Source organism: Lepus europaeus, chromosome 15 (assembly GCF_033115175.1).
Source record: "Lepus europaeus isolate LE1 chromosome 15, mLepTim1.pri, whole genome shotgun sequence".
Classification (NCBI taxonomy): Eukaryota; Metazoa; Chordata; class Mammalia; order Lagomorpha; family Leporidae; genus Lepus; species Lepus europaeus.
The window spans coordinates 49671614-49698008 of record NC_084841.1 but is presented as its reverse complement, the minus strand read 5'-3'; the positions used below and the strand labels follow the sequence as shown (position 1 = coordinate 49698008).

General features: G+C 38.0%; 1 protein-coding gene across 4 annotated transcripts in view; it reads right to left on the bottom strand.

The window, feature by feature from the left end:
* Window positions 1–779: 779 nt before the first annotated feature.
* KIF2A (kinesin family member 2A) overlaps window positions 780–26395 on the bottom strand; it is a 75644-nt gene continuing 50028 nt past the window's right edge. For 3 of the 4 annotated variants that reach the window (XM_062212052.1, XM_062212055.1, XM_062212054.1), the window contains exons 10-20: window positions 23438–23528; window positions 23240–23303; window positions 22138–22229; window positions 21336–21478; window positions 20422–20626; window positions 19436–19546; window positions 18898–18965; window positions 12498–12648; window positions 7712–7813; window positions 4561–4696; window positions 780–2959 (exon numbers count right to left, since the gene is read on the bottom strand). In XM_062212052.1, coding sequence (XP_062068036.1) covers window positions 2874–2959; window positions 4561–4696; window positions 7712–7813; window positions 12498–12648; window positions 18898–18965; window positions 19436–19546; window positions 20422–20626; window positions 21336–21478; window positions 22138–22229; window positions 23240–23303; window positions 23438–23528 — 1249 coding nt within the window. In that variant the 3' untranslated portion in view covers window positions 780–2873. Of the gene's footprint in view, window positions 2960–4560; window positions 4697–7711; window positions 7814–12497; window positions 12649–13496; window positions 13611–18897; window positions 18966–19435; window positions 19547–20421; window positions 20627–21335; window positions 21479–22137; window positions 22230–23239; window positions 23304–23437; window positions 23529–26395 lie in introns of all 4 variants that reach the window. The other variant, XM_062212056.1, reaches the window with a different exon arrangement.

Genomic DNA, 26395 nt, shown 5'->3' with positions numbered 1-26395 from the left:
TAACCATCCCATAGCACATAGTCTACATGAAGGTTTGGGTAAGCCTGAGTTTGCTGCTGCCATGATGCAGTGCCAAACATATTCTGGGCAGGACTCAGGCCGTAAAATGACGAAGGTTAAGTAGAATTAAATTAATTAAATAAAGTATAGAATTACATGCTTTCTTGGGGAAATAATCATAGACATAGCAAAATTATATATCAAAGCAGGTTTTAAAGTTAAAATCTCTACCTTCAACCTCATTAAAACAAAACACCCATTTTCCAGTGTTATTGGTTCCCAGTATTCATATGACATCGGGATAATTAAAATTTCCAGTACTTTTTCATATACCTGATGCTTAGTTTAAGCTATTTTTAAATTGTCAGAGAATGTATAAACAAGGTTAATTAGCTACTATGTTTAAATCTGTGCAGTACCAAGTATTGTTAACATATTTTAATAAAGCTATAGTAGCTATTTTGTTTATATAAGAAAATCAATAAAAATATCTTAATTGATATTTGGCTTTCTGTATACATGCCAATAGGAGAGATTACACTTAATTTCGCAAAGGAACATTGAGTAAATCTAAAAGAGAAGAAAAGTTGTTTTTGCCCAACAGATTTTTCTGAATTCTAGCTTCAAAGCCATTCTCATATAGTAACAGGGACATATGCTTTCAGGTGTGAGAAAGTACTGTTTAATTCAGAACAAAAAGTTTGGCTACATTAAGCCAATTTTGTCACATGAATATTAAATATACTCAAGGGTAAATTTTTTTTTCTCTCATAAAACCGCTTCTCCAACATTCATTTGTACCATCTCTATACTTAGATAAAAATGTTAAAATTTAACTCTACTTTCTGAGGTTATTTGTCTTTCCCCTATGAAATGCTGAATTTACTCCCTTTTCTGGCCTTTACTCTCCTGTCTGTAAAGCTGAGGGAGTGGACTGCAGTACCTCCAATCTTTGCAGGTACTGGGCTTTTAAATACCTTGACTGCTGATGAGAAGGAAGTTGTCACAGTATAAGGCAGCACATTTGAGTGTAACAAAGACAGTAGCCATCAGTGCAAATACTAAAGCGCTATCTGCTGTGCTTTACAGTGAGCAAGTTCTCATGCCTGTGTTGCCCTTGGAAGACTGGTCATTCTCAAAACCCATCCTTTTAAACAGCCTCTCTACAAAATCAACAGTAACAGTTCTCCATTCCTCCTCTTCTCAGAAATAGAATGTACCTTAAAACGGAAAGAAAACCTGAGTCCCTTCCAAAACAATGGTGACTGTAGTGAAGTAAACTCTCAAACTCATTCCCTCATTTTATTAATAAGTATATTGTGAAAAATGTTTACAGAGCTTTCCAACTTGGTATTAGGATTTCCCACAAGTGCTCTGGGTTTTATGAGCAGTAACATGGAGACTCTGGCTCAGGTGACTGTCATAGCTCCCCTTTGGCCCATATGGATGAGCTTGTAGTTTCCTAAGGTAAACCAAAATGAGACACCTCTGGGAGATTTTTCATGGTCAATCTATTCCTGGACTCTATCCTGGAAACCAAGGGAAAACTAGAGAGATATAGAAATCTTTTAACAAAATATTTACAGGAAAAGTGGCCAGTTTCCTTGTTTGGAGTAGCAATCTGTAAAAATAAATGCTGCCATTTAAAAAGTAGCATACCCTACACCAATCTATTGGTGAGAATTTGGTAATTCTCACCAAATAGTTGTAAAACATCACATATCAGGTACAAGGTGGAGCTTGGAGTAGATCTACCTTTTTAGGCAAAGTCAATTATTTTTTTCAGCTTAATTCTTTCTCAAAGGAGTTTAGTACTGTCTACACTTGGCTTAAGCTAACTTCTATTATGGGCTACTTTCAATGTACATGTAAATGTTCATGCATCAGAAGCCAATTTCTTTTAACAGTACATTAAAAAGGTATGTTCTGGGGAGCTAATGGACATTTCAACTTAAGTAATGGTATTGGTAAGGATCAAATTGCACTATTAGTCTTGTTAATACCACACTGGCACACACACTGCATATATATGTATTCTCCTAAGATAAAACTCTTCTCAGAATTTTATTACTTTTTATTATACACCAACTAGTTTATATTTTAGTTCTTTACAAAGAAAAATGCTAAGAAAATTAAAATCACATGTTATATGGTTTTAAATCATAATTCCAGATTTCTTTACATATAAGATGGAATGGTCCAGCAGCTATGTCCACTGTCACAGACTTTAGTTCCGTTCAATGATATGGCACATCCTGCAAAATTAACTAGTCACACACAAAAATGTCTCAAATACAGTAAAAATGTACACACAATAAAGGTAATTTACAATGACGAGTAAGGAATGTAATTTATCTTGGCTGTGCTTCAGAAATTTAGGGTCAATAGCCTTAGTCAAGGCACAAAAGCAGGAAGAGGTGAGCACAGCTGTCTCTAGAAGTGGGCCAAATATGTACAATCACTGATGAGGTATGCATGCACGCAAAGGATTGAAAACTGCTCAGTCTTGCAACGAAAACTGAACTGAGTTAAAAGGAAATGCTGTGGCTTCCCCCTACTATCCACCTCTGGATCAAGTCCACAATTTACTTCATCATATAGAAAATAAAATTGGCAAGGATCTCCGAAAGTAAATCACTATTTGGGTAAATGAAACATAATGCTTCACTAATCCCAATTCTTGGTTGTGCCTCCTGGACTAGAAGCGTTTTGGAGACAGAGGTGTTTCACAAAATTGAAATGTCATTCAGGTGAAGGACAAGACATTTTCCACAGACACTTAAACTCTTAAACTTTCAAATGGCCCTTACAGCTAAACCATTGTACGTTACAGTAGTAAGGGTGCTGGGGGTCCTTTAGCAGCAAATGCCAATTTAAAGGGCACGGGGTCTCTTCGGGTTGATTTGCTTGCTGGCTTGTTCTTCTTCTTGTAGGGCAGCACGAAAAGATTTCACTTTATCTTGGAAAAAGAAAAGAAGAAGAAAATAAGTATTGCATTTATATGGAATACAGTGTGCAGCTAGCTTTGAGTCCTATCAAGTCAGCTTTCTTATTTCAGTAACGGTCACTCAGAAGTTTCCCTTTTGTTCTTTGTGGTCTAGAAATTCAGGAGTAAATCCAGTGCTCAATTACAGCAACAGTTTCATTACAAATTCCTGGAAAACACATTTTACAGTGTGTTTTCATTTATTTTACTTCCTTCTGGAGTACACACAGGCTTTATACATATAAAAATACACAATCATGTCCAAAGGGGAAAACACGGAGTCTCAGTGATTTTTGCCTCACAGGGGAAATGTGGGAGTGTCTAAAGACATTTTTGGTTATCACAATTGGTGTGGTGCCACTGTCACCTAGTGGATAGAGTCCAAGAATACTGGAAAACACTGTCATATACAGGACTGCATTCTCAAAAAATTGCCTGGCTCAGAACGTTAATAGTGCCAAAGCTACAAAACCCTACTCCATAATCTTCAGAAGGAAAGGAAAACAGAGCAAGAGTCTCAATTCCCTTCACCTTTTCAGAAGTGCATTGATCTTAAAAATGTAGGTGTTTAGGGACTTCTGAATTTGCTGCCTGCTAATATGACAGCTCTAAAACATCTATTAATCCAAAATTATCTCTGTATGGTAAAACATAAGTAAGGACTGAATAATGCAATATCTAGATGGCAAAGATGGGAAGTGCTTGATAAGTCTGAACTTTGAAAAAAATGGAAAAGAAATCAGGTTGAATACTATATATTACAAAAAAAAAAAAAAACAAGTGCATTACGGTCTCTTCTGAATAAAATGCACATACAAAAGCTATTTGTTGATTTTAGATTAGAAAACTGATCACTTTAAATCAAGGCTCACATATGAATATAAAAGACATATACTGCTGATTATAGGATGATTTTGTATGACCAACTTCATGAAGGGCTTAAAAACTTAAGGAGCTTATTTGCTACTAAAAACTACTCATTTAAATCTGGTTTCATGTTGCATTGTGTGTGCACATACATATGGATGCCTGCTAACACATAAATAGCCAATAATTTGCCAATGGCTAAGAAACCAGCACATATAAGAAAGAAGTATCTGAGCTAGAGAGGTAAGCCTATTAAAAACCACAAAGGCAGAGCATGCAGGTTGCCAGATGCTTCTCTTCATCTCTTTCATTTAAAAAGGAAAAAATGTAGTATAAGATGGCACAGAAGGGAGATACAGATAGAAGACATGAAAGATGACCCTGAATAGACCGGAACTGCGGGAAAAAGCCTGCCAAACCCAAGATCTAAAGGGCATATAAATACGTACAATTTGTTAAATCCCTCCTCTTTATCTTCCCAAAAGAATAAAGAAAACCTGTGATTAGAGAACTGGAAATGACACTCCATATTTTTAAAGAAAAAAACCCAAACCCAAAGAGTTGGTTTGTCTATTTGTGGAAAGGTGCTAACTGGTGTCCGTAATTTTCACTTAATATTTCCTCTTGAGATAGGAAAGCCTCCCACTAATATACATACCAATACCAATCAGATTTCAAATACTAAGAACTAAAATGAAAAGAATTACCCCGCAGCTCAGTTAAAATGTCTATTTTTTGCTCAAGAATTGCTTCAAGTTGTGTAGCATATGAATCTACATCATAATCTACTTCTTCAGTCATCTCTAGAAGAGCCTTTTCGTCTTCTAACCACCGAATAGATTCCTAAAAGAACAAAAATTCAACAATCCAGTAAACTCTTTGTAAAACAAAACAATTTATAATTGTTAAATATAACCCAATGTATTAAGATGGACTCTCTAAAATATTAATAGACAAAACATCTTTATTCAGACAGTAAAAAAAAAAATTCAAACAGGAATACATGTATAATGGTGGGTCAAGCAAGATGGGTTTCTCTATTTTGACTCTATCTCAAGTGGGAATTTGGGGAAGGGAATGAATCAAACACATAAACATCACTGAGCGGAGTAAGTTTCAAAACCTTAACGGCTATCCCTAAAAAAAGGGAAGAATAGGCATAATTAAACTACTGAGCAATCCCAACTGGGGCTATAGTAGCCTAAAATTTCTAATCTATCTGGAAATAACAAATCCACTTGGGCCTCAGAGTGGCTGGGCCAAGAGGGAACTAAATTCTTTTTTTTTTTTTTTTGACAGGCAGAGTGGACAGTGAGAGAGAGACAGAGAGAAAGGTCTTCCTTTGCCGTTGGTTCACCCTCCAATGGCCGCCGCGGTAGCACACTGCGGCCGGCGCACCGCGCTGATCCGATGGCAGTAGCCAGGTGCTTCTCCTGGTCTCCCATGGGGTGCAGGGCCCAAGCACTTGGGCCATCCTCCACTGCACTCCCTGGCCACAGCAGAGAGCTGGCCTGGAAGAGGGGCAACCGGGACAGGATCGGTGCCCCGACCGGGACTAGAACCTGGTGTGCCGGCACCGCAAGGCAGAAGATTAGCCTATTGAGCCGTGGCGCTGGCCGAGGGAACTAAATTCTAAACACTAGCTCTTTAAAATTACTGTAAGGGACCAATGAATAGCCATTATTATTTTTCATTTTTACTTCTATTTTTTTCATTTTATTTGAAAGGCCTAAGAGAGCCATACAGAGATATTCCATCTGCTGGTTTACTCGCAAAGTGCCTGCAACAGCCAGAGAAGGCCAGGCCAAAGCTAGGAGACTGGCCCAAGCTGTAACTCCATCAAGGTCTCCCATGTGGTGGGAGCCAGGTACGAGAGCTGTCATCTGCTGATTTCCACGGTATGCACTGGCAGATCGGAGTACAGTAGCTGGGATGCAATCCTGGTACTACAATATGGAATGTGGGCATCTCAAGGGGCAATTTAACCACTGCATCACACGTCTGTTCCCTAGTTGATTTTAAAAAAGATTTATTTATTGAAAGGTGGAGTGAACAAGCAAGCGACCAAGATCTTCCATCCACTGGTTCATTTTCTAAATGGCCACAAGGGCCGAGGCTGGGCCAGGCTAAAGCCAGGAGCTTCTTCTGGGTCTCCCACATGGCCTCCCACTGGAGCCCTAGCACTTGGGCCATCTCCCGCTACTTTCCCAGGTACATTAGCAAAGACCTGGATTGGAAGTGGAGCAGCCAGGACTTGGAATTGTTTCCTTATGGGATACCAATACTGCAGGCAGTGGCTTAACACACTACTCCACAGTGCCAGCCCCCAACCAGTGTCTTAACACCTACACCACTCACTTACTCCACAGGTGTCCATTCTTAATTTAAACACCTAAACCTCTAAAGAGATTCTCACCAAAAGAGTTTGACTAAAATTATTTTAATGAATGCATATCTGAATTCAAATTAAAGTGTTTGCTCTAATGTTTGAGCCCCGGAGTTTCTTAATTTTGCTTGCAAATAACAAGATTTCTTCAACGTTAGAGAAGGAATATAGACAAGTTATTGTTTATTTTTTCTCAAGAAGTATTCATAATACTATACTATAGGAAGCAGAAGGTGTGGTAAGAAAAGTAAAATAAACCAATTACACACAGTCTCCACAAAAATATCCAAATGATACCTTCACTTCCTCATGAATATCACCTAGATATTTAGGATAATATCTTGTTGAAAAATAATAAGTTGAAGACACAATGGGATGAATGCCGAAGGAGTTATTGCTACAGGCAGGAACTTTTAAACCTTTCTCCCAGTTCAGAGCAGTAACTATCTCCTGAGGAAGTCTTTTTTGCTTACTGCCATCAAATAAACAGGAGTAATGATGGGCAGAAGTTCAACTCTTCTCTAAAACTGGACAACTGACAAAAACAAAGTAGAGGGGCCGGTGCTGTGGCATAGCGGGTAAAGCTGCTGCCTGCAGTGTAGCATCCCTGGTTCAAGTTCCGGTTGCTCCACTTCTGATCCAGCTCTCTGCTATGGCCTGGGAAGGCAGTGGAAAATGGTCCAAGTCTTTGGGCCTCTGCACCCGGGAGGGAGACCCAGAAGAAGCTCCAGGCTCCTGGCTTTGGATTGGCACAGCTCCGGCCATTTGGGGAGTGAACCAAAGGATGCAAGACCTCTCTCTCTCTGCCTTTCAAATAAATAAATAAATCTTGAAAATACAAACAAACAAACAAACAACAGGGTCAGCGCTGTGGCACAGAGGGTTAACGCCCTGGCCTGAAGCATCGGAATCCCATGTGGGCGCCAGTTCTGGTCCTGGCTGCTCCACTTCCGATGCAGCTCTCTGCTGTGGCCTGGGAAAGCAGCAGAAGATGGCCCAAGTCCTTGGGCCCCTGCACCTGCGTGGGAGACCCAGAGGTAACTCCTGGCTTCAGATCAGCGCAGCTCCAGCCGTTGGGCCACCTGGGGAGTGAACCAGTAGATGGAAGACCTGTCTCTACCTCTCTCTGTAACTCTTTCAAATAAATAAAATAAATCTTAAAAAAAACAAAAAAAAAAAACAAACAAAAAAACCAAAAAACAAAGGAGAAGCGCAGCAAATAAAGCAGATGCTTTTACCATGAGGCACAGAAATGCTATCTGCATCCATCAATCATTCTATTAAAATCTATCATGCTTTTTGCCACCTAAATATAAACATGCACATATTTTTTAAAAAAAGAATAGTATGAAAGTAAAAGAATCATGAAATCAAATTCATATCCAGATTTCATCATTTTTCTCTAGATATTGGTGGAAGGGCCTTTCTTTATCTTTTTTCCTTTGTTCTTCAAAGGTGCTTTCTTACTTTACCTGGAACACTGCTCTGTGATCTTCCACAACTTGTTCTTCCATTTCTACCATTTGTGAAACAGCTTCGTGGAAAGTAAACAACTGTGGAGAAACCTCTTCTTCCTTAAAATAAAGACAGCATAAAAATTATTACATAAAGCATGCATTTTAAATGTTTTAAAATTAGTTTTTCAATGTCATTTTGAATTTGAGGAAGCCTGAATGGTAAAGACAACTAAAATACAGATGGCTTAACTTTTTTTCTTAAAAGAAATGTAAAATAAAAGTCTTTTATGATTGTGATTATCAATTAGTGTTCTGAGGGACTCAACTCTTAGTAAATCTGAATTTCCTAATTACAATTTGCTTGCCAGTTTTATGGAAATATCACCTGATAGTTCACAACTTTATGTCACTAGAAAGAAAAAACTCTACACACAATCTTGTACTTCATAATGAGGTTTGGTTGATGATCATATATGATGATGGTCCCAAAAGATAAAATGGAGCTTAAAAGTCCCTAAAGTCCCTATCATCTACTGAAGCTATAGCCATTCTCCTGGGGTAGCACAACACTTCACTCATGTGTTTGTAATAATGCTGGTATAAACAAACCTATGGTGCTTTCAGTTATATAAAAGTAAATAAAGCACTTACAATTATGTACTGTAGATAACACAATATAAACCATATTACTCATTGATAGATTATATTTTATCATTATTCAACTTCTCTATATAAGAAAGCTTATTATACACCTTTTATGATTGATGCACAACAATGAAATTGTCTGATAAATTTCTCAGAACATTTTTGACTATATATACATAACACATTCGTATTTTTGGTCCTACATTGAGTTAAAACTTCTCTGGCTTAACTTTCTTTATGAGCCACTGTGTCTAATGACTTCTTTATTTCCAAATCTTTAGTTATATAGGCAACCACGTAGGCTACGTACAATTGTTTAAAAAAAAAGCAGAAAATTATTTTTCAAATAAAATACATGATTCTAAGCATATACACATATTTTCATTAAATAATTAAGTACACATTTGACTCTTTCATCAATAAATTTTATATAGTCAAGTTAGCTGAAGAATTATTTTATATTCTTTTCAGGAAAGTATGTACTTATTAACACGATATGCTGGAATTTTCTCAAATTCTCTCTCTCCTTCTGACATACACACAAATATACACACTCATACATTCTGACCACCTCTCCCACCAAGCCCAGAATATCCTTTCTTTCCCTTGCTTCAAGATTCTAGACAAAGTTCTATTATTTCCAAAAAGTCTACTCCAAAATACGTTATTTTGCACAAATTTCTTCTATCTCTGAAATTCCAATACACTGGATTATCCTCTAATTTGTCTACCAGTATTAATTTTATCTCTACAAAGGATGTTTTAGATACTATTCTAATCTTCCCTGTTAAGACTTAATATCACAATAAGAAAATGTACACTTATACCAATTCTTAACTAAAAGCTAATATTGAACCATCTCAAGATAGTCTCCTGAGAGTAGCAAAGCTACTGTCTCAAACACAGAGCTTGCAAGAATGCATGAACTCCTTGATTAGTTTTGCACCTAGCCAACCTCTCAAAAATAAGGTGTTAACAGAGGCCCAACAGATGTTCAGAATAAAAAGGGAAGCTATACAATAGGAAGTGCCTGTCTTGCTCTGTATTTCTGTATATTTAGGAAGTACTTTATCTAGGTGCAATGGGTGGGAGGAGAGGTTTGCTTTAAAGAATCTAAGAGTTGGGAGTGGGCATCTGACAAATGCCTGCATTCCATATGGGAGTGCCTGGTTTGAGTCCAGGTAACTTAAAGTATATTTACTTATTTGAAAGGCAGAGTTATGGAGAGGCAGAGGCAGAGAGAGAGAAAGAGAAGTCTTCCATACACTGGTTCATTCCCCAAATGCCTGCAACAGTTGGAGCGGGGCCAATCCGAAGCCAGCAGTCAGAAACTTCTTCCGGTCTCCAATGTGGGTGCAGGGGCCCAAGGACTTGGTCATCTTTCACTGCTTCCCCAGGTGCATTAGCAGGAGCTGGGTAAGAAGCAGAAAAGCTGGGACTAATGCCCCTATGCTGGCGCTGAAGGCAGTGACTTTGGCTCTGGTTCCTCCACTTTTAATTTAGCTTCCTGCTAATGAATACTCTGGGAAGTAGTGGATAACAAAGTACTCGAGTCCTTGCCATCCACGGGGGCGATCCAGATGGAGTTCTGGGCTCCTGCATTTGGCCTGACCCAGTCCCAGCTGTTGTAGACATCTGGAAAGTGAACCAGTGGATAGAAGATTTCTCTGCCTCTCCAATAAAGTGAAAATAAATAACATTCGAAGAGCAACTAGTCTCCTTCAAAACTTCTGGAGACACATGACAATAACTGAGGTCAGGATCTCATTTTCAGTTCTTCATCATCTATGGTTCTCTTTATCTTATATCAGATTTTCCTAGTCTTGGAACTATGGACATTTTAGGGTGTGTGTGGATGGGAGAAGCAATGTTGTGCACTGTATGATGTTTAGCAGCATCCCTGGCCTTTATCTACTAGCTGCCAGCATGATATCTCAGTTGTGACAAATAAAAATGTATTCATGTGGGGGCCAGTGCTGTGGCACAGTGGATTAAGCCCCCGCCTGCAGTGCTGGCATCCCATATGGGTATCAGTTTGAGTCCCAGCTGTTCCACTTGCAATCCAGCTCTCTGCTGTGGCCTGGGAGAGTGGTAGAGGATGGCCCAAGTCCTTGGGCCCCTGCATCTGTATGGGAGACCTAGAGGAAGCTTCTGGCTCTTGGCTTCAGCTCCAGCCATTTGCAGCCATTTGGGGAGTGAACCAACAGATGGAAGACTCGTTTCTCTCTCTGCTTCTGCCTTTTAAATAAATGAATAAATCTTAAAGAAAAAAATGTATCCATACAGGGGTCAAATTACCCCTGGCTGAGAACCACTGCTTCAAACTCTGCTTTAGTAATAGTGATTTAGAACAAAATAACAAAAAGTAACTATGCCCATATAATGCATACCTTATTTCTTTAAAAATATATTTATTTTCATTTTATTTAATAGGCACAGAGATAAAAAGATCTGCCATTCATGAGTTCACTTCCCAAATGGTCACAAATAGCTAGGACCGCGCCAGGCTGAAGCCAGGAAACCAAACTCAATCCAGGTCCATGTGGGTAGCAGGGACCCAAGAATTTGAGCTATTAGCTGCAAGCCTGGGTGCACATGAGCAGGCAGGTGGATTCAGAAGCAGGGCGGAGACTTGAACACAGTCACTGCAATGTGGAATGTGCACAACCCAAGCGGTGTATAACTGCTGTGCCCAAGTCTACCCCTACAATATTTTAGACTTACGATCAGCTAGAAAGTATTACAGCTAAAGTTGTGCATCTGCAGGTTTCAAAGAATCTTGCATTGCAAGTAGCAATAAGTTTAGCTGACACAGATTTGGCTCTGGGTTTACAAAGATCTGGGTTTAAACCCTACCTATGTCACTCACTACTTGTAAAATAATCTTGGTCAAGTTACTTATACCTCTTAGGATAAAACAAAGAAAACCACAGCACCTACCACACTGAACTGTGAGGATTAAATCAATAAGCAAAATACTTAGCAAATGAACATCACATAGTAAGCAACTAATAAATGCTACCTTTTAAGCAACTAATAAATGCTACCTTTTAACATTTTGAGAAAATGTCATGAGGGGTGTCCTAGTGTGAAGAGTGATACGAAAGTACAAAAACATTTTAAAAATGAAGTTTAGTAGCCGGCGCCGTGGCTTAACAGGCTAATCCTCCGCCTTGTGGCGCCGGCACACCGGGTTCTAGTCCCGGTCGGGGCACCGATCCTGTCCCGGTTGCCCCTCTTCCAGGCCAGCTCTCTGCTGTGGCCAGGGAGTGCAGTGGAGGATGGCCCAAGTTCTTGGGCCCTGCACCCCATGGGAGACCAGGAGAAGCACCTGGCTCCTGCCATCGGAACAGCGCGGCGCGCCTACCGCGGCGGCCATTGGAGGGTGAACCAGCGGCAAAAAGGAAGACCTTTCTCTCTATCTCCCTCTACTGTCCACTCTGCCTGTCCAAAAAAAAAAATAATGAAGTTTAAAAAACTACATAATTTTTATATATCTCACAGAAAGGAACCCTCTCAATACATTAAAAGCAATTTTGTGAAAGTGTGTAATATATAGCTTTCTGTCCTCATAATGGGCATATGTATCATTATTATTTTTTGAGTAATTGGGGAATCAAATTTTTAAATTAGGAAATACCATTGAACATCTCAAACACACAGAAAACAACCAAATTTAACATATGTTAGTATTCTGCTGTGTTTACATAGTTTCATTCATCCTTTTAATACATATATATATAACCCAGTTTCTTTTTTGTTAAGCTTTATAAATGATATACTAGTGGATGAATAAGCAAAATTCTTAAATTTGCTTTTACCCATGCTATTTTAAAAATTCCCAAATTTTAATACTGGCATAAACTCTGGAAAAACAACAGTTTACATCAGAGGATCAGAGAACCTGATAGTATACATTTTGAGTTCATGAGTCATACATTCTGTGACTACTGTTGTGCGAAGTATCCAGACTACTATACGTGAATAATCACATCTGTGTTCTAATTAAACTTTACTAATAAAAACAACGAATGACCTACAAACTATCATTTGCTGACACTTGATTTAGATGATAATTATCAATCTAAATCAGTAGTTTTGTCACTCATGAAATGAACCCAGATTAGATCAATCACAACTATATTAAGTCACTCACGTTTTGTTCACAAAGAAGTTTTAGATCATCTCTTTGAGGGGAACTCCCCACACCCCACTGTGTCTCTAAATCATCAATCTGGTTTGGTGGATGGTGTATTATTGGACGTACATCACCAGCAGCAGTTGGATCTACAGTCAATTCTTTCACCCTATAAATATATAGGAAGTATCTAAGATTAACAAAGACTAGTGAAGAAGAGTAAGAAAATACAACATATTTAATAGAAAGCCAATTCAATTAGCATACTATGATTAATGATGTCACCTTTATAGGTCTAATTTAACATAAATCTGTGTTAAAACACTTAAGGGGATGTTGGGTTGTTTAATTTTGGGAATTTACTTCAGCAACTTTATAATTACTTCAAATATAATCACTCTACATAACAAATGATAATTAGCAAAGTACACAGAGTCAGTATTTTAAAAAAGTGTTTTTGCAATTAATGGCATTTAGGTCAACAAATGGATCACTGCTGATACACACTTTGTAAATTTCTGGTAGTAGTGATATTAATTAAGATAGTTCTATGTGAAAAAAATTTATTCCTGATATAAAGTTTTTACATTCCATCACTTAAAAAAATGTTGACTCATTATAGTTAAATTTAAACATTTGGGCAACAGTACAGTTTCTTAGTTAAAAAGATGCTTGGTTTTTCCTTGCAGACAAAGAAATTTGTAAGAGCATACATAATAAAAGTAAACTCTTCATTTTAATCAAGACAATTTATCTTTCAAAGGTAAGTATGCAAAAGTGACATCATATTTAAAAAATATGAGGGGGACAAGAAGTCTGAATTCTAACAACACTTTAAAGCAAATAAATTAATAAAGGACACAAAAATGCAGATCATGCATTAAAACCACCACCTGTCAAATGAAATGAATATGAAAAATAAAATGGCTTAGGACGAAAGTAAATGAAATGTTTATATATAGCACAATTCAAAAGAAACTATTAAAACAAACAGCTTATGTATAGAATGAAGTAGACCTGGTAATCGAAGGAGAAAAGTCGTCATACTCATAAGAAGGAGAGAGATCGGGACGACTGCCACTACCCTGTGAGAAGGGAATGTCTGATGGACTAATTCCAAACTCCTTTACTCTGCAGCACCAAAACAGCAACAAATTAAAAGAAAAATGCTCTTGTAAACACAGCAATGCACAGTTCACGTTTTCATTTAGTATTCAGTTTTGTTTAGAAAATGATAAGCGTTGTGTAACAATGAATTTAGAGTATCATTTTACAGATAATGAAGAGTTATGAACCACCTGTCCTACTCTATTAAAGCCTTCCTTTCTCGTGTACTTTCCCCTTCTCTCTCAATCTTAGAAGCTTAACTAGGCTAGCACCTCAATCTGGAATGTCCCTTATTCTAAGTATACGACCATCCAAACTATTTTCTTCACGTGGTCAATTCCATGAATATTTTGTTTATTAGCATTAATCAACACTTTTGCAGTCTCTCTCAATCAGTATTTGAGAGAATTAAGTTTCAATGTCTTAAGTCATTCAATGTACCGAATTAATTTTTTTCCTGTGCATCTAGAATAGTATTAGCTGTGAAACATCCTTGGGACAAATGAGAAAATAGTCACTCAGTTTTCTGTGGCTGCTGATTTAGATGAAGAACCTACATTGAGAACAGTCTTTGGCAATGGAATTTACTTTTGCTAATGTTTCCAATGGTTATATTTAACCAAGTTACGACTTTTCTGAACTCATCTATGTGAACTCCTTACTTCCTTTTTGGTTCAATCTCATTTCAGAGCAGTAAGTATTTATTAAGTACTTACTGTATGTCAAGATTAGTAATTTTTAGGCATTATATTATGTAGTCTTAATAACATCTTATAGTATCATCTCCATTTTAAAGACAAGAAAACTGATCCAGAGAAAGGCAGTCTTACCCAAGGCCATTCAACAAGAAATATGGCTTATGAGGTTCAAACTAAGCCCTGAGTACAAATCTTATGCTCTTTAAGCATTTCAATATACTATCCAAATTATGTTTTTCTCCTTACTTCTCTAAAGTTGACTAAATGGGATTTCCTTTCTTTTATATGTCAAAAAGTCCAACAGTAATAATTCATACACATTAAATTAAAACAAGAGTATATCTTCCACTTAAAATAGCTGACTCATTGGTAATATCTACTGTCAAAGGTTCAATATTACATCCACATATCATTTAGCCTTTAAAATAGTCAATCTAAAAAGTTTATTTTACCACATGCATTCTTAAAAAATCTAAATTTCTTTTTCTTTCTTTTTTTTTGACAGGCAGAGTGGACAGTGAGAGAGAGAGACAGAGAGAAAGGTCTTCCGTACGTTGGTTCACCCTCCAATGGCCGCTGTGGCTGGCACGCTGCGGCCGGCGCACCGCACTAATCTGAAGCCAGGAGCCAGGTACTTCTCCTGGTCTCCCATGCGGGTGCAGGGCCCAAGCACTTGGGCCATCCTCCACTGCCTTCCCGGGCCACAGCAGAGAGCTGGCCTGGAAGAGGGGCAACTGGGATAGAATCCGGCGCTCCAACCGGGACTAGAACCTGGGTGCCGGCGCCGCAGGCGGAGGATTAGCCTAGTGAGCAGTGGCGCTGGACAAAAAAATCTAAATTTCTAATACTAACTTAACTCTCAGCCCCATTTCTTATCTGCTTCAGAATCTAATTTGCATACTTTTAGTCCCATTCACATATTTTTCTTCCATCCAAAATCTTATCCAAGGTAAACTAAATTATATCCAGGAACTGTACTCCTCAAATATGCTATTAAAAAACTCAATGATTCTTCTACCTAAGACTACAACCCCTTCCGTTACAAAAGACTGCAGCCTCAGGCACGTGCTGTGGCTTAGCTGGTTAAGCTGCCACCTGCAATGCAGTGCTGGCCTCCTGTATGAGAGCACCAGTTCAAGTCCTGGTTGCTCTGCTTTCAATCCAGTTCCCTGCTCATGCACCTGGGAAGGCAGCAGAAGATGGCCCAAGTCTTTGGGCCCCGGCACCCACGTGGGAGACTGGGTTGGACTTTTAAGATTGGTCCAGTCCTGGCTGTTGCAATCATTTGCGGAATGACTGATGTAAGATCTCTTTCTGTGTGTGTGTGTGTGTGTGTCATTCTGCCTTTCGAATAAATAAATCCTTTTTTAAAATACATAATTACAAAAAAGATTGTATTCTTTGCTTCAGGACAGAAGCGACTATGTTTCTGACTTTTACTTCTTTATGGGACAACTACTACTTCTGAAGGTTTTGTGCTTTACTTCCCTCTAAAATATTTCAGTTTTCTCATCTGATTTTTGTTCAAAGATTTATTTATTTATTTATTGGAACAGAGTTACAGAGAAAGACAGAAGTAGATCTTCTATCTGCTGGTTCACTCCCCAAATGGCCCCAACAACTGCTGCTGGCCCACCTGTCAATAAGAGCCTGAAACTCCATCTGAGTCTCCCATGTGGGTGGCAGGGGCCTGAGTGCTTGGACAATCTTTTGCTATTTCCCCAAGCACATCAGCAAACTGCCTACTGAAGTAGCAACATAAATAATGATTAATGCACTTAAAATATTCCAAGCACATTATACACAAATCCATCCCTTTTCATCCTCAAAACAATGCTTTAAGATGGACATGATCATTAATCTCTGCGTTCAAACGATAAGCAAACAAGGGCACAGAAAGGGTAATTAACTTTCTTGAAGCTTTTGCTACCATTAAGTAGTGAAGGAAGTATTAAACCCATTTGGTCTTGAGAACTAAAACTCTTCAATCACTATGCTGAGTCTTAAATCCAAACTGTAAACAATTAAGAGATTTCCTAAAGAGGAATGGATTCTCATTAATTATAAAAAGAGATAAAGAAAGAGTTATTCACTCTTAATGTTATAAAACATTGCCATGAAATTATCAAGGGAAGGTGAATATCTTTATTCCTAAACATATGGAAGTAATTTTTCCTAGATGGTTAGTCATATTGAGTTACATTATGTGATAAAAGTTAAAATATTTTACTTGGACCCAAACAAACTAGACAAATATACAGCTATAGACTGATCATCCCTACTCCAAAAATATAAAACCTTAAGCTTAAAATCCAAAATTTTTTGAGTATCAACATGATGTCACAGGTGGAGAATTCCATACCTGACCTCATGTGAAGAGTGACAGTTAAAGTGCATATGCACTAAAAATACTGTATAAAATTACCTTCAAGCTACGTGTATGAGGTGTATATGGAACAGAAATGATTCTTGCCTTTATATCTGGGTTCCATTCCCAAGATACTTTACTATAAATATATATGAGCATTCCAAATCTGAAAAACACGCCTGGTTCCAAGCATTCGAAGAGATACTCAACTTGAATAATATTTTCATATTAGAGGTAATCCTCTGCAATCTGAAGTTTTAAAACACAGAGGGCTTTTGTTTTAGTTCTGTAATATATTTTACTATACTAAGCCCTTCATGTTTCCCAGGAAATATTTAAAAAATAAGCAGCATTTTACATTAATGATAAAAAAATTCCAATCATCAAAATGAACAGAACAGTTTACAGCCAGGTGCTCATAATTCAAACTTAAAGAGAATAAATTTTGAAAATGAAGTTCTATCACATTTTTAAGGAGTATTATATTTTAATATCTTTTAACAAACGGTCAATAGGTCTACACTTTTCTTCAGTATTTACTACCATTCAGAATCTCTTTAGTTGAAAACAAATGCAGCAAATATAACAAGAAAAAGGGCATTTAAAAAAAATTTATGTTAAAATCCATGTTGTTCAGGATCTGTGCTCAGGAAGGAACACAAGAGAAGTTTCAGGAGCAGGTAGGCTGGTAATGTTCTATTTCCCAATGTGATGACAGGAATTTTTTACTTTTTAACTATTCAATAAATTATTCACTATGGTTCGGGTATTTTTCTGTATGTGCATATATTTCAAATTAAAAAAAAAACAATTTGGTTATTAAAACAAAGAAATAGGAAAATATTTTTGTCTAGCAAAATTAAGAAACTCTCTATACTAGAACTGAATATTACAAAGAATTTTATCTCTAGACTAAAATCACAAATGTTAACATGGGAAAATAGAAATTTAAGATTATATAGTCACCCAAAACGAGCACTGGGGAGAACAAATCTATAGACAAAAATGCCCATAATAACCCAAGTTGTTATTTTTTTTTTTTTTGGTTAGAGGAAAGGTTTATTGTCAGGTGGGGGAAGCCTGACAGGCAATAACCCAAAGTTTTAAGGGTATTTTCTGACTATAAGGAATAAACTGCTTTAATAATGTATAAAATATTTTCTTTTGTTACATCTGTAATGTCCCAGGTATCTAATTATTAAAATTGGCAATACTATTAACATGAGAAACAAAAGTAAACCATTCAACACCACCACAAAGAACTGTGTGTGCTATTACTTCCTACTCAAACCCTAGACTCCTGATACATAGCATTTAATATTATCAGCAGTAATTTTTAGCATATACCACAACAATTAAAGGAATACAGACTGGCCCCATCACTTTCACTTTTTGCAGGGGTGGGAACCAGCCTGCTGGCCTTAAATCATTTGCTCTGGCTCTGCCAAGGCAACTGCAGGCAGGACTTGAAATTCAATCTATACCAGGCTAGCTTTTAGCTTGATAACTTTGTATGGTCTGGGAATTAGGTTATAAATATCCAAAGGGCTGTTAAAAGAAAAAATGTTTTCCCAACCCTGCTTTAGAGTATTAACATAGTAGGAAGAATCTGCATGATTTAATTATAATAAAATATTATAAAATATAACTTGGTTGAAATGGATAGAAAAAACAATTTTACTAAAGTTACCTATACCTCTCCCCAAATTATAAAGCACATTTTCACTTATTGTTAGAATCTGACAAAAATGATTCTAAATATTATCTGAAAGAATTAACATGCAAAAAATGTTTTTCAAAAATTGAAAGAGGGCTGGTGCTGTGGTTCAGTGGCTTAAAACTGCGGCCTGCAGCACTGGCATCCCTCATGGGCACCAGGTCCAGTCACAGCCGCTTCACTTCTGATCCAGCTCCCTGCTAATTCAGTGGAGGGCGGTTTAAGTCCTTGGGACCCTGCACCCACATGGGAAACAATGGAAGCTCCTGGCTTTGGCCTGGCCCAGCCCTGGCCATTATGGCCATTTGGGGAGTGAACCAGCAAATGGAAGATCTCTCTCTGTCTCCCCCTCTCTGTAACTCTGCCTCTCAAATAAATAAATAAATCTTCAAAAGCTTTAGAAAAATAAAAGACCTACAAAAAATTTGAAAGAACAATGTAGTTAAGGTTTGTTCTATGAGATATTAAATTATACTATCCATCACATTAATCCTTTCAAATCCCAAACTGAAGAATCACCACTCATACCTATTTGCATATCTTAATGTATTGAGAGTATTTTCACAGGATGCCATTCCTGGAGAGATTGTGGCAATCTAGGAAAAAAATCCAAAAATTAAGAAAGGCTATAAAAATGATCAAGAGAACAATACTAACAAAAAACTTATATAGATAATCCTACCATTGTTATTTAATAAAAATAAAGAGTAATGATGTCTAAACTCTTAAGATAATTTGCCATCTCATATCCATAACCAGATAATAAACATAATGACTGGTTGATACTTAAGAAACTATCTAAAGGCATCAGCAAATAATAAAAACCCAGCAGAAAAAGAAGAAGGGAACAGTATGAGGGACTGCCCCTCACCTATCTCTTACACTTGGAAATGTAAGAACGTATTACAGCTGCAGAATAAGCCACCCCCAGATGGACAAGGGACTACATCTTAAGTATTACTATATTTCTCACAATAGGAGTGAAACTATTGTCATTAATATACTTTATAACTATCTACAGATATTGTATAGTTCTTTCTTCAGGATTAAAATGAAACAAACTTACCATGCAGGTACGAGAATTTTCACCTATGAATGAATCTCTTAACACCTGAGTGAGTTTACTTGCTCGGAAGGGAGTATGAGGTTTATTTCTACCTAAGGCTCTGATGCACTCCTGAAAATTAAGAAAGCAAGTCACACAATTAGATTTTCTTAAAAAAGAGAATCCTAGTTAACATAGTTTAAGAAGTCTCTTAGTACAATTGTTAACACTGAAGGTATGTTCAGGTCTGAAAATATGAAAAACTGTTTTATAGCATAGTAAAGATATTTCCAGAAATGCTAATTCAATAAAATGAACAACAAAACCAGCTTTATTATTCCAAAAGATAATTCTGGAAATGACTAGTGTTTAAAAGTGGCCAGCAGTAAGATAATTGTAAAAAATTAAATTTTAAAAGTGGCACTCCAAAAGAAGAAAAAAAGAATGCATTATTGTGATTTTTTTTTTCAACTGTTTTTTTTGACAGGCAGAGTGGACAGTGAGAGAGAGAGCGACAGAGAGAAAGGTCTTCCTTTGCCGTTGGTCACCCTCTAATGGCCGCTGCGGCCGGCGCACCACACTGATCCGAAGGCAGGAGCCAGGTACTTCTCCTGGTCTCCCATGCGGGTGCAGGGCCCAAGCACTTGGGCCATCCTCCACCGCACTCCCTGGCCACAGCAGAGAGCTGGCCTGGAAGAGGGGCAACCGGGACAGAATCTGACACCCCGACCGGGACTAGAACCCGGGGTGCCGGCGCCACAAGGTGGAGGATTAGCCTGTTGAGCCACGGCGCAGGCCCCAACTTTTGTTTTTCTAGGTAAAAGAAGAGATATAATGTGTGCAAAGAAAAACTCTAGGTACAATAAAATCTATAACCACAAGAACAAATGACTAAACTTTAAAACTTCTCTTTTTAACTAGGTAAAACTACTCTTATTTTGAAAGTGAGTAAACAAAATTAAAGTCAAAAGTAAAAGACCTTTCACAATTGAATACATTTTACTTACCTTGAGTGCTAAAAGGCTTTTATTAATTTCAGCACCTTCAAGCCTCGTTTGCCTGTCTGCACTGGAAGTATCAGCTCCTCTTTCATTTCCAGCCAAATCAATGAGAGAAAATTTGCCATGTAGTTTTCCTTTCCTTCTAAGAATAATCTGAAACACCGCATGGCTCCGAGATGAATGTGCATTTGCAGATGTTTGACCAGATGTTCTACAATGCGATCAAGGACATCTGATATGTAAGAGCTTTAATTTACATGTTCAAGTCATGACAGTTTTGTTCAAATAAAAAGCAACATGCCCCCTCCCCCATCTAGCCATTATTTTTTTTTGGGGGGGGGGGGCAGGCAGAGTTAGAGAGAGAGACAGAGTGAGTGAAAGGTCTTCCTTTTCCGTTGGTTTACCCCTAAATGGCCGCTACAGCCGGTGCACTGCGCCAATCTAAATCCAGGAGCCAGGTGCTTCTTCCTGGTCTCCCCTGTGGGTGCAGGACCCAAGCACCTGGGGCATCCTCCACTGCCTTCCTGGGCCACAGCAGAGAGCTGGACTGGAAGAGGTGCAACCGGGACAGAATCTGGCACCCCAACCGAGACTAGAACCTGGGGTGCCTGCGCCATAGGCGGAGGATTAGCCAAGTGAGCCGTGGCACCGGCCCATCTAGCCATTCTTAATCATTAAATACAGAAGAGACTCTAACTTAACATTAAATACAGCGAGATCAAACAATTTAATCTGACATACTTCAAATATATTTGCAGTATATTATCAATATAATATAACCCACTCTAGTTTACATGTAAGGTAAGTTTTTAATATTTTTATTTCCAAGATGTGTTGAAGAATATATTTGCCTTGTTTTTTATGCTATACCCAAAGTATTTAAAGTGAAGTTTCTCTTTCTTAATCAAAGTGAGACCTACCTGCAGCTGTTGCCTATGTCAATGAGTTTCAGTACATCTTCAACACACTTGACCTCACGTTCCTGTAATCCCACCACTTGAACTTGCTGTTTTCCATCTTCTAGAACTCTCAATTTTGTTTTCCTATTTAGCAGGTCAAACACCTATGAAAAATCATATTCAAGTTAGGAAAAAAGAATCCGTTTCATAAAAATGAATCATCAGAATAAAAATTTCATAATGAAAATAATGGTTAGAATAATAATGAAGTTGAGTTTTAAATTCATTTAAAAAAAAAAACACAACATAAAATTCTAACATAATATTCCAGATAAACATAAAACATTTGTGTGGGACCAGTGTTGTGGCATAGCAGGTTATACTACTGTGTATAATATAGGCATTCTATTTCAGAGTGCCAGTTGAGCCTCAGCTGCTCTGCTTCCAATCCAACTTCTTGTTAGTGTTCCTGGAAAGGCAGCAGAAGATGGCCCAACTACTTGGATCCTTGCATCTATGTGGAAGACCAGGATGGTGTTCCTGACTCCTGGCTTTGGCCTACCCCCCACCCTGCTGTTGCAGCTATCTGGGGTGTGAGCCAGCAGATGGAAGCTTACTCTCCGTCTCCTCTCTGTCTCTCCCTCTGTTGTTCTGCCTTTCAAATAAATAAATAAATAAATAAATCTTAGAAACAAAAGTTTTGTAGTAAAGGCTGCACAACAATGTGAGTGAACTTAATGCAACTGAATAGTATACTTAAAATGTTAAAATGGTTAAATTTTGTATGTATATTTTACTACAAAAATTAAAAATTCCCATTTACCTTTCCACTATAAATTTCAAAAAAGGTTGCATATACTTGAAGTTCTAGCTTCTTATAGTTTGGTTTCTTTAGCATTAAAAAGACATCTCGAGCTGTTAAGAATTTCATATACAGAAAGTTGTTAAATACAGCAATATTCTTTTTAACAAAACAATTCATATTTTCTATTTTCAGAGAAGTTACTCTTTATCTAGGAATATAGCATTTATGATGAAAAACGAAGACTAAAGTGAATATTAATTTTACCAAAAAGTAGGAGTAACAGTAGCTACTCTCCCTTATACTCATAAAAGTATGCTACTATTTATTCTTACAAATAACATAAAATTATAGGTAGTAATAATTATTTTCATTACTATGCCAAACAGAATCTTTTTACATTTTAGCGTTTTGACAGTTAGTACTAATCAACAACATACCAGACAGACTACACTAACATAAACAGCATAGGACCTCAAAAACTTCATGGATAAATAGAATTAAATGTTTATTCTGGTAAAAAAAAAAAAATTGATGAGGCTGCTATTGTGGTGTAACAGGTTAAGCGTCTGCCTGCAACACCAGCACCCCATACAGGTGCCAGTTCAAGTCTCAGCTGTTCCACTTTCAATCCAGCTCCCTGAAAATGCTCCTGGGAAAGCAGCAAAAGATGGCCCAAATTCCTGGGCCCTACACCCATGTAGGAGACCCGGATGAAGATCGTAATTCTTGGCTCCTGGCTTTGGGCTGGCCCAGCTGTGGCCATTGCAACCATTTGAGGAGTGAACCAGCAGATGGAAGATCTTTCTATCTCTCCCTCTCTTTATAACTCTGCCTTTCAAATAAAGAAAGTAGGTCTTAAAAAATTTTTTTGAAACTTATGCCTAGTTTTGTTATAATATGCATTTTCCCAGGAACTCTGAAAAGCAACGTCATATAATGAAAATTTCTATCCCCCAAAATTTAATCTTACAGTTCTTTTTAAGCAATGGATGAGCTAACAGTGACATAATAAATAGTAGTAAAGTATTACAGTTGCTGGATAATATCTTAAAGTCTTTATTTCAAGCTACCTGAATAATGTCCAAGAATATTACCAATTATATAAAAAAAGGACAGTTACCTGCTAATGCATAAATTCCTTTAGAACAATCTTGATTCTTTCCTGAAAAGTCACCACCCATGGTCTGCATTTGAACAAGAGAATAAAGAATAACAGTCATTACTCAGGAGTAAGTTTTGAGAATTCAGATCTTAGAATTAAGCTGTAAGAGAGAAACTGCAGCTTCATACCAGGATGTAACATGAATGAATTACTTACATGAGTTTTTCCACTTCCAGTCTGCCCATAAGCAAAGCATGTAGCCATCCCCCTTTCAAATATAGTTTCCACTAGCGGTCTAGCAGTAAACCTTAAAAACAGAATGCAGCAGTCAGAACATGTTGCCAGTATTTAAATAAAAGATAAAAGCAATACCAAAAATATAAAGTTTATGTTATTAATACATAAAACTTACAGCAAGATTTTTTTTTCCTCTTTTTTTTTTTTTTTTTTTTTGACAGGCAGAGTGGATAGTGAGAGAGAGAGAGACAGAGAGAAAGGTCTTCCTTTTTGCCGTTGGTTCACCCTCCAATGGCCGCTGCGGCCGGCGCATCGTGCTGATCCAAAGCCAGGAGCCAGGTGCTTCTCCTGGTCTCCCATGCAGGTGCAGGGCCCAAGCACTTGGGCCATCCTCCACTGCCCTCCCGGGCCATAGCAGAGAGCTGGCCTGGAAGAGGGGCAACCGGGATAGAATCCGGCGCTCCAGCCGGGACTAGAACCCGGTGTGCCGGCACCGCAAGGCAGAGGATTAGCCTGTTAAGTCACGGCGCCGGCCAAGATTTTAAACAAATCTTTCTGAAAAATTTTAAATAACCAAATGGGGTACTTAAAAAAGTTTGTAGAAAATGGAATTTAAAAGTTTATTTTGGTGCAAAAAATTTTGAATGCACATAGGAGAGGTCTTCAAAAAGTCTAAGAAAATGCATATTAAGAAAAAAACTATGCATGGATTTCAAAACTTTTACACAAAAGTAAACATATCTTCTAATTCCATTTTTCCACCAAGTTTCTGACATACCCTCATATCTGAAAATTGCTTATAGACACTTAAAGCATTTCAAGTAATAACTTCAAAATAAAGAATGGTCATACTAATAATTTATATAAAATGAAAACAGAAAGTATCAATTACAATTCTGACAGAAAACAAAGAGTAGTTAACTTCTTCAAAAAAATTTTTTTTTCCATTTTATTTGAAAGACAGAGAGACAGAGAAAGCTCTGTTTCACTCTGATACCTGCAACAGCCAAGAGCAGACCAGGCTGAAGTTAGGAGCCCAGAACTCAATCCATGTCTCTCATGTGGGTGGCAGGGACCAAAGGACTTGAGCCATCATCTGCTGCCTTTAAGGATTCACATTAGAAAGAACTGGATGGGAAACAGAGTACCCGATACTCAAACCAAGGACTATGATATGGGATGTGGGCATACCAAGCAGTGTTGTAAGCTGCTGTGCCGAATGCCTCTCCTGGAGTGGCAGTTATTCAATGTATTCTAAACCAGTAGAAAAGTGATGATGACTTTGAATATGCATATGCACAGGTAATTTATACTTAAGGGAAAAGAATATAAATAATGCTTATAGGACACTGAATCTGAGTTGACAGTTTTGATTCAAGAAAAGGATGGCTAACTATTATCATTAAGTTTTCAAACATATTGGTGTAATCCACTAGTAGAGTTGAAATAAAAAGGTACACAGGGGAAAGAAATACGACTTCAGAATGCAGAGCACTGAAAATTATATACAAAACAAATCTACCACTCCAGTTGCCCCTCTTCCAGGCCAGCTCTCTGCTATGGCCTGGGAAGGCAGTGGAGGATGGCCCAAGTGCTTGGGCCCTGCACCTGCATGGGAGACCAGGAAGAAGCACCTGGCTCCTGGCTTCGGATCAGCGCGGTGTGCCGGCCGCAGCGCGCCTACCGCAGCAGCCATTGGAGGGTGAACCAACGGCAAAGGAAGACCTTTCTCCCTGTCTCTCTCTCTCACTGTCCACTCTGCCTGTCAAAAAAAAAAAAAAATATATATATATATATATATATATATATAAATATATATATATAACTAGTACTCCAACAGTATTTTTTCACTTTGTGTTGCTACATGGGGGCAAACTGCTGAAATCTTTACTTAATATATACTAAACTGATCTTCTGTATATAAAGAGAATTGAAAATGAATCTTGATGTGAATGGAAGGGGAGAGGAAGCGGGAAAGGGGAGGGTTGCGGGTGGGAGGGGAGTTATGGGGGGGGGGAGCCATTGTAATCCATAAGCTGTACTTTGGAAATTTATATTCATTAAATAAAAGTTTAAAAAAAAAAACAAATCTACAGATGGACCATTTTATATAACTTCACTGATTTTTTTTTTGACAGGCAGAGTGGACAGTGAGAGAGACAGGGAGAAAGGTCTTCCTTTGCCGTTGGTTCACCCTCCAATGGCCACAGCGGCCGGTGCACTGCGCTGATCCGAAGCCAGGTGCTTCTCCTGGTCTCCCACGGGGTGCAGGGCCCAGGCACTTGGGCCATCCTCCTCTGCACTCCCGGGCCACAGCAGAGAGCTGGCCTGGAAGAGGGGCAACCGGGACAGAATCCGGCACCTTGACCGGGACTAGAACCCGGTGTGCCAGCGCCGCAAGGTGGAGGATTAGCCTAGTGAGCCGCGGCGCTGGCCTAACTTCACTGATTTTTAAGACAAAACTGGAGAAGGTACAGAATAAAAGGAGAAATTAGAGAATTAGAAATGAGTTTGCAGGGCAGCTAACACCAAAGAACGTGTAACTCCTCAATCCACAAGTTAGTCTAAGAGATAAAGACAAATATTAGCAAAAAAAAAAACCCCATAAATACAGGGTGAGACACAATGCTTACTAAACCTTTCAGATATGCTGAAACTTACCCTTATTTACAATGAATTCTTGAAAACTATTATAAAAGTCAAACAGACTGATATTTTATGGGGCAGAAGTAGAAGGAGGAGGTGTGGAGGGACAGGACTCTATTCTCAATAAACTAAAAAAAATGCACAATTTACAACTGTAATCCTATTTTCCATATCATTTTTCACAGCACCTTTACGGGGCAGCCATATGCTAATTGTGCTTTTTTTTTTTTTTTCCAAACTGAACTCCCAGTTTACTGGCAAAGCCCACTGAAGTTGGTCTCAACAGCATTT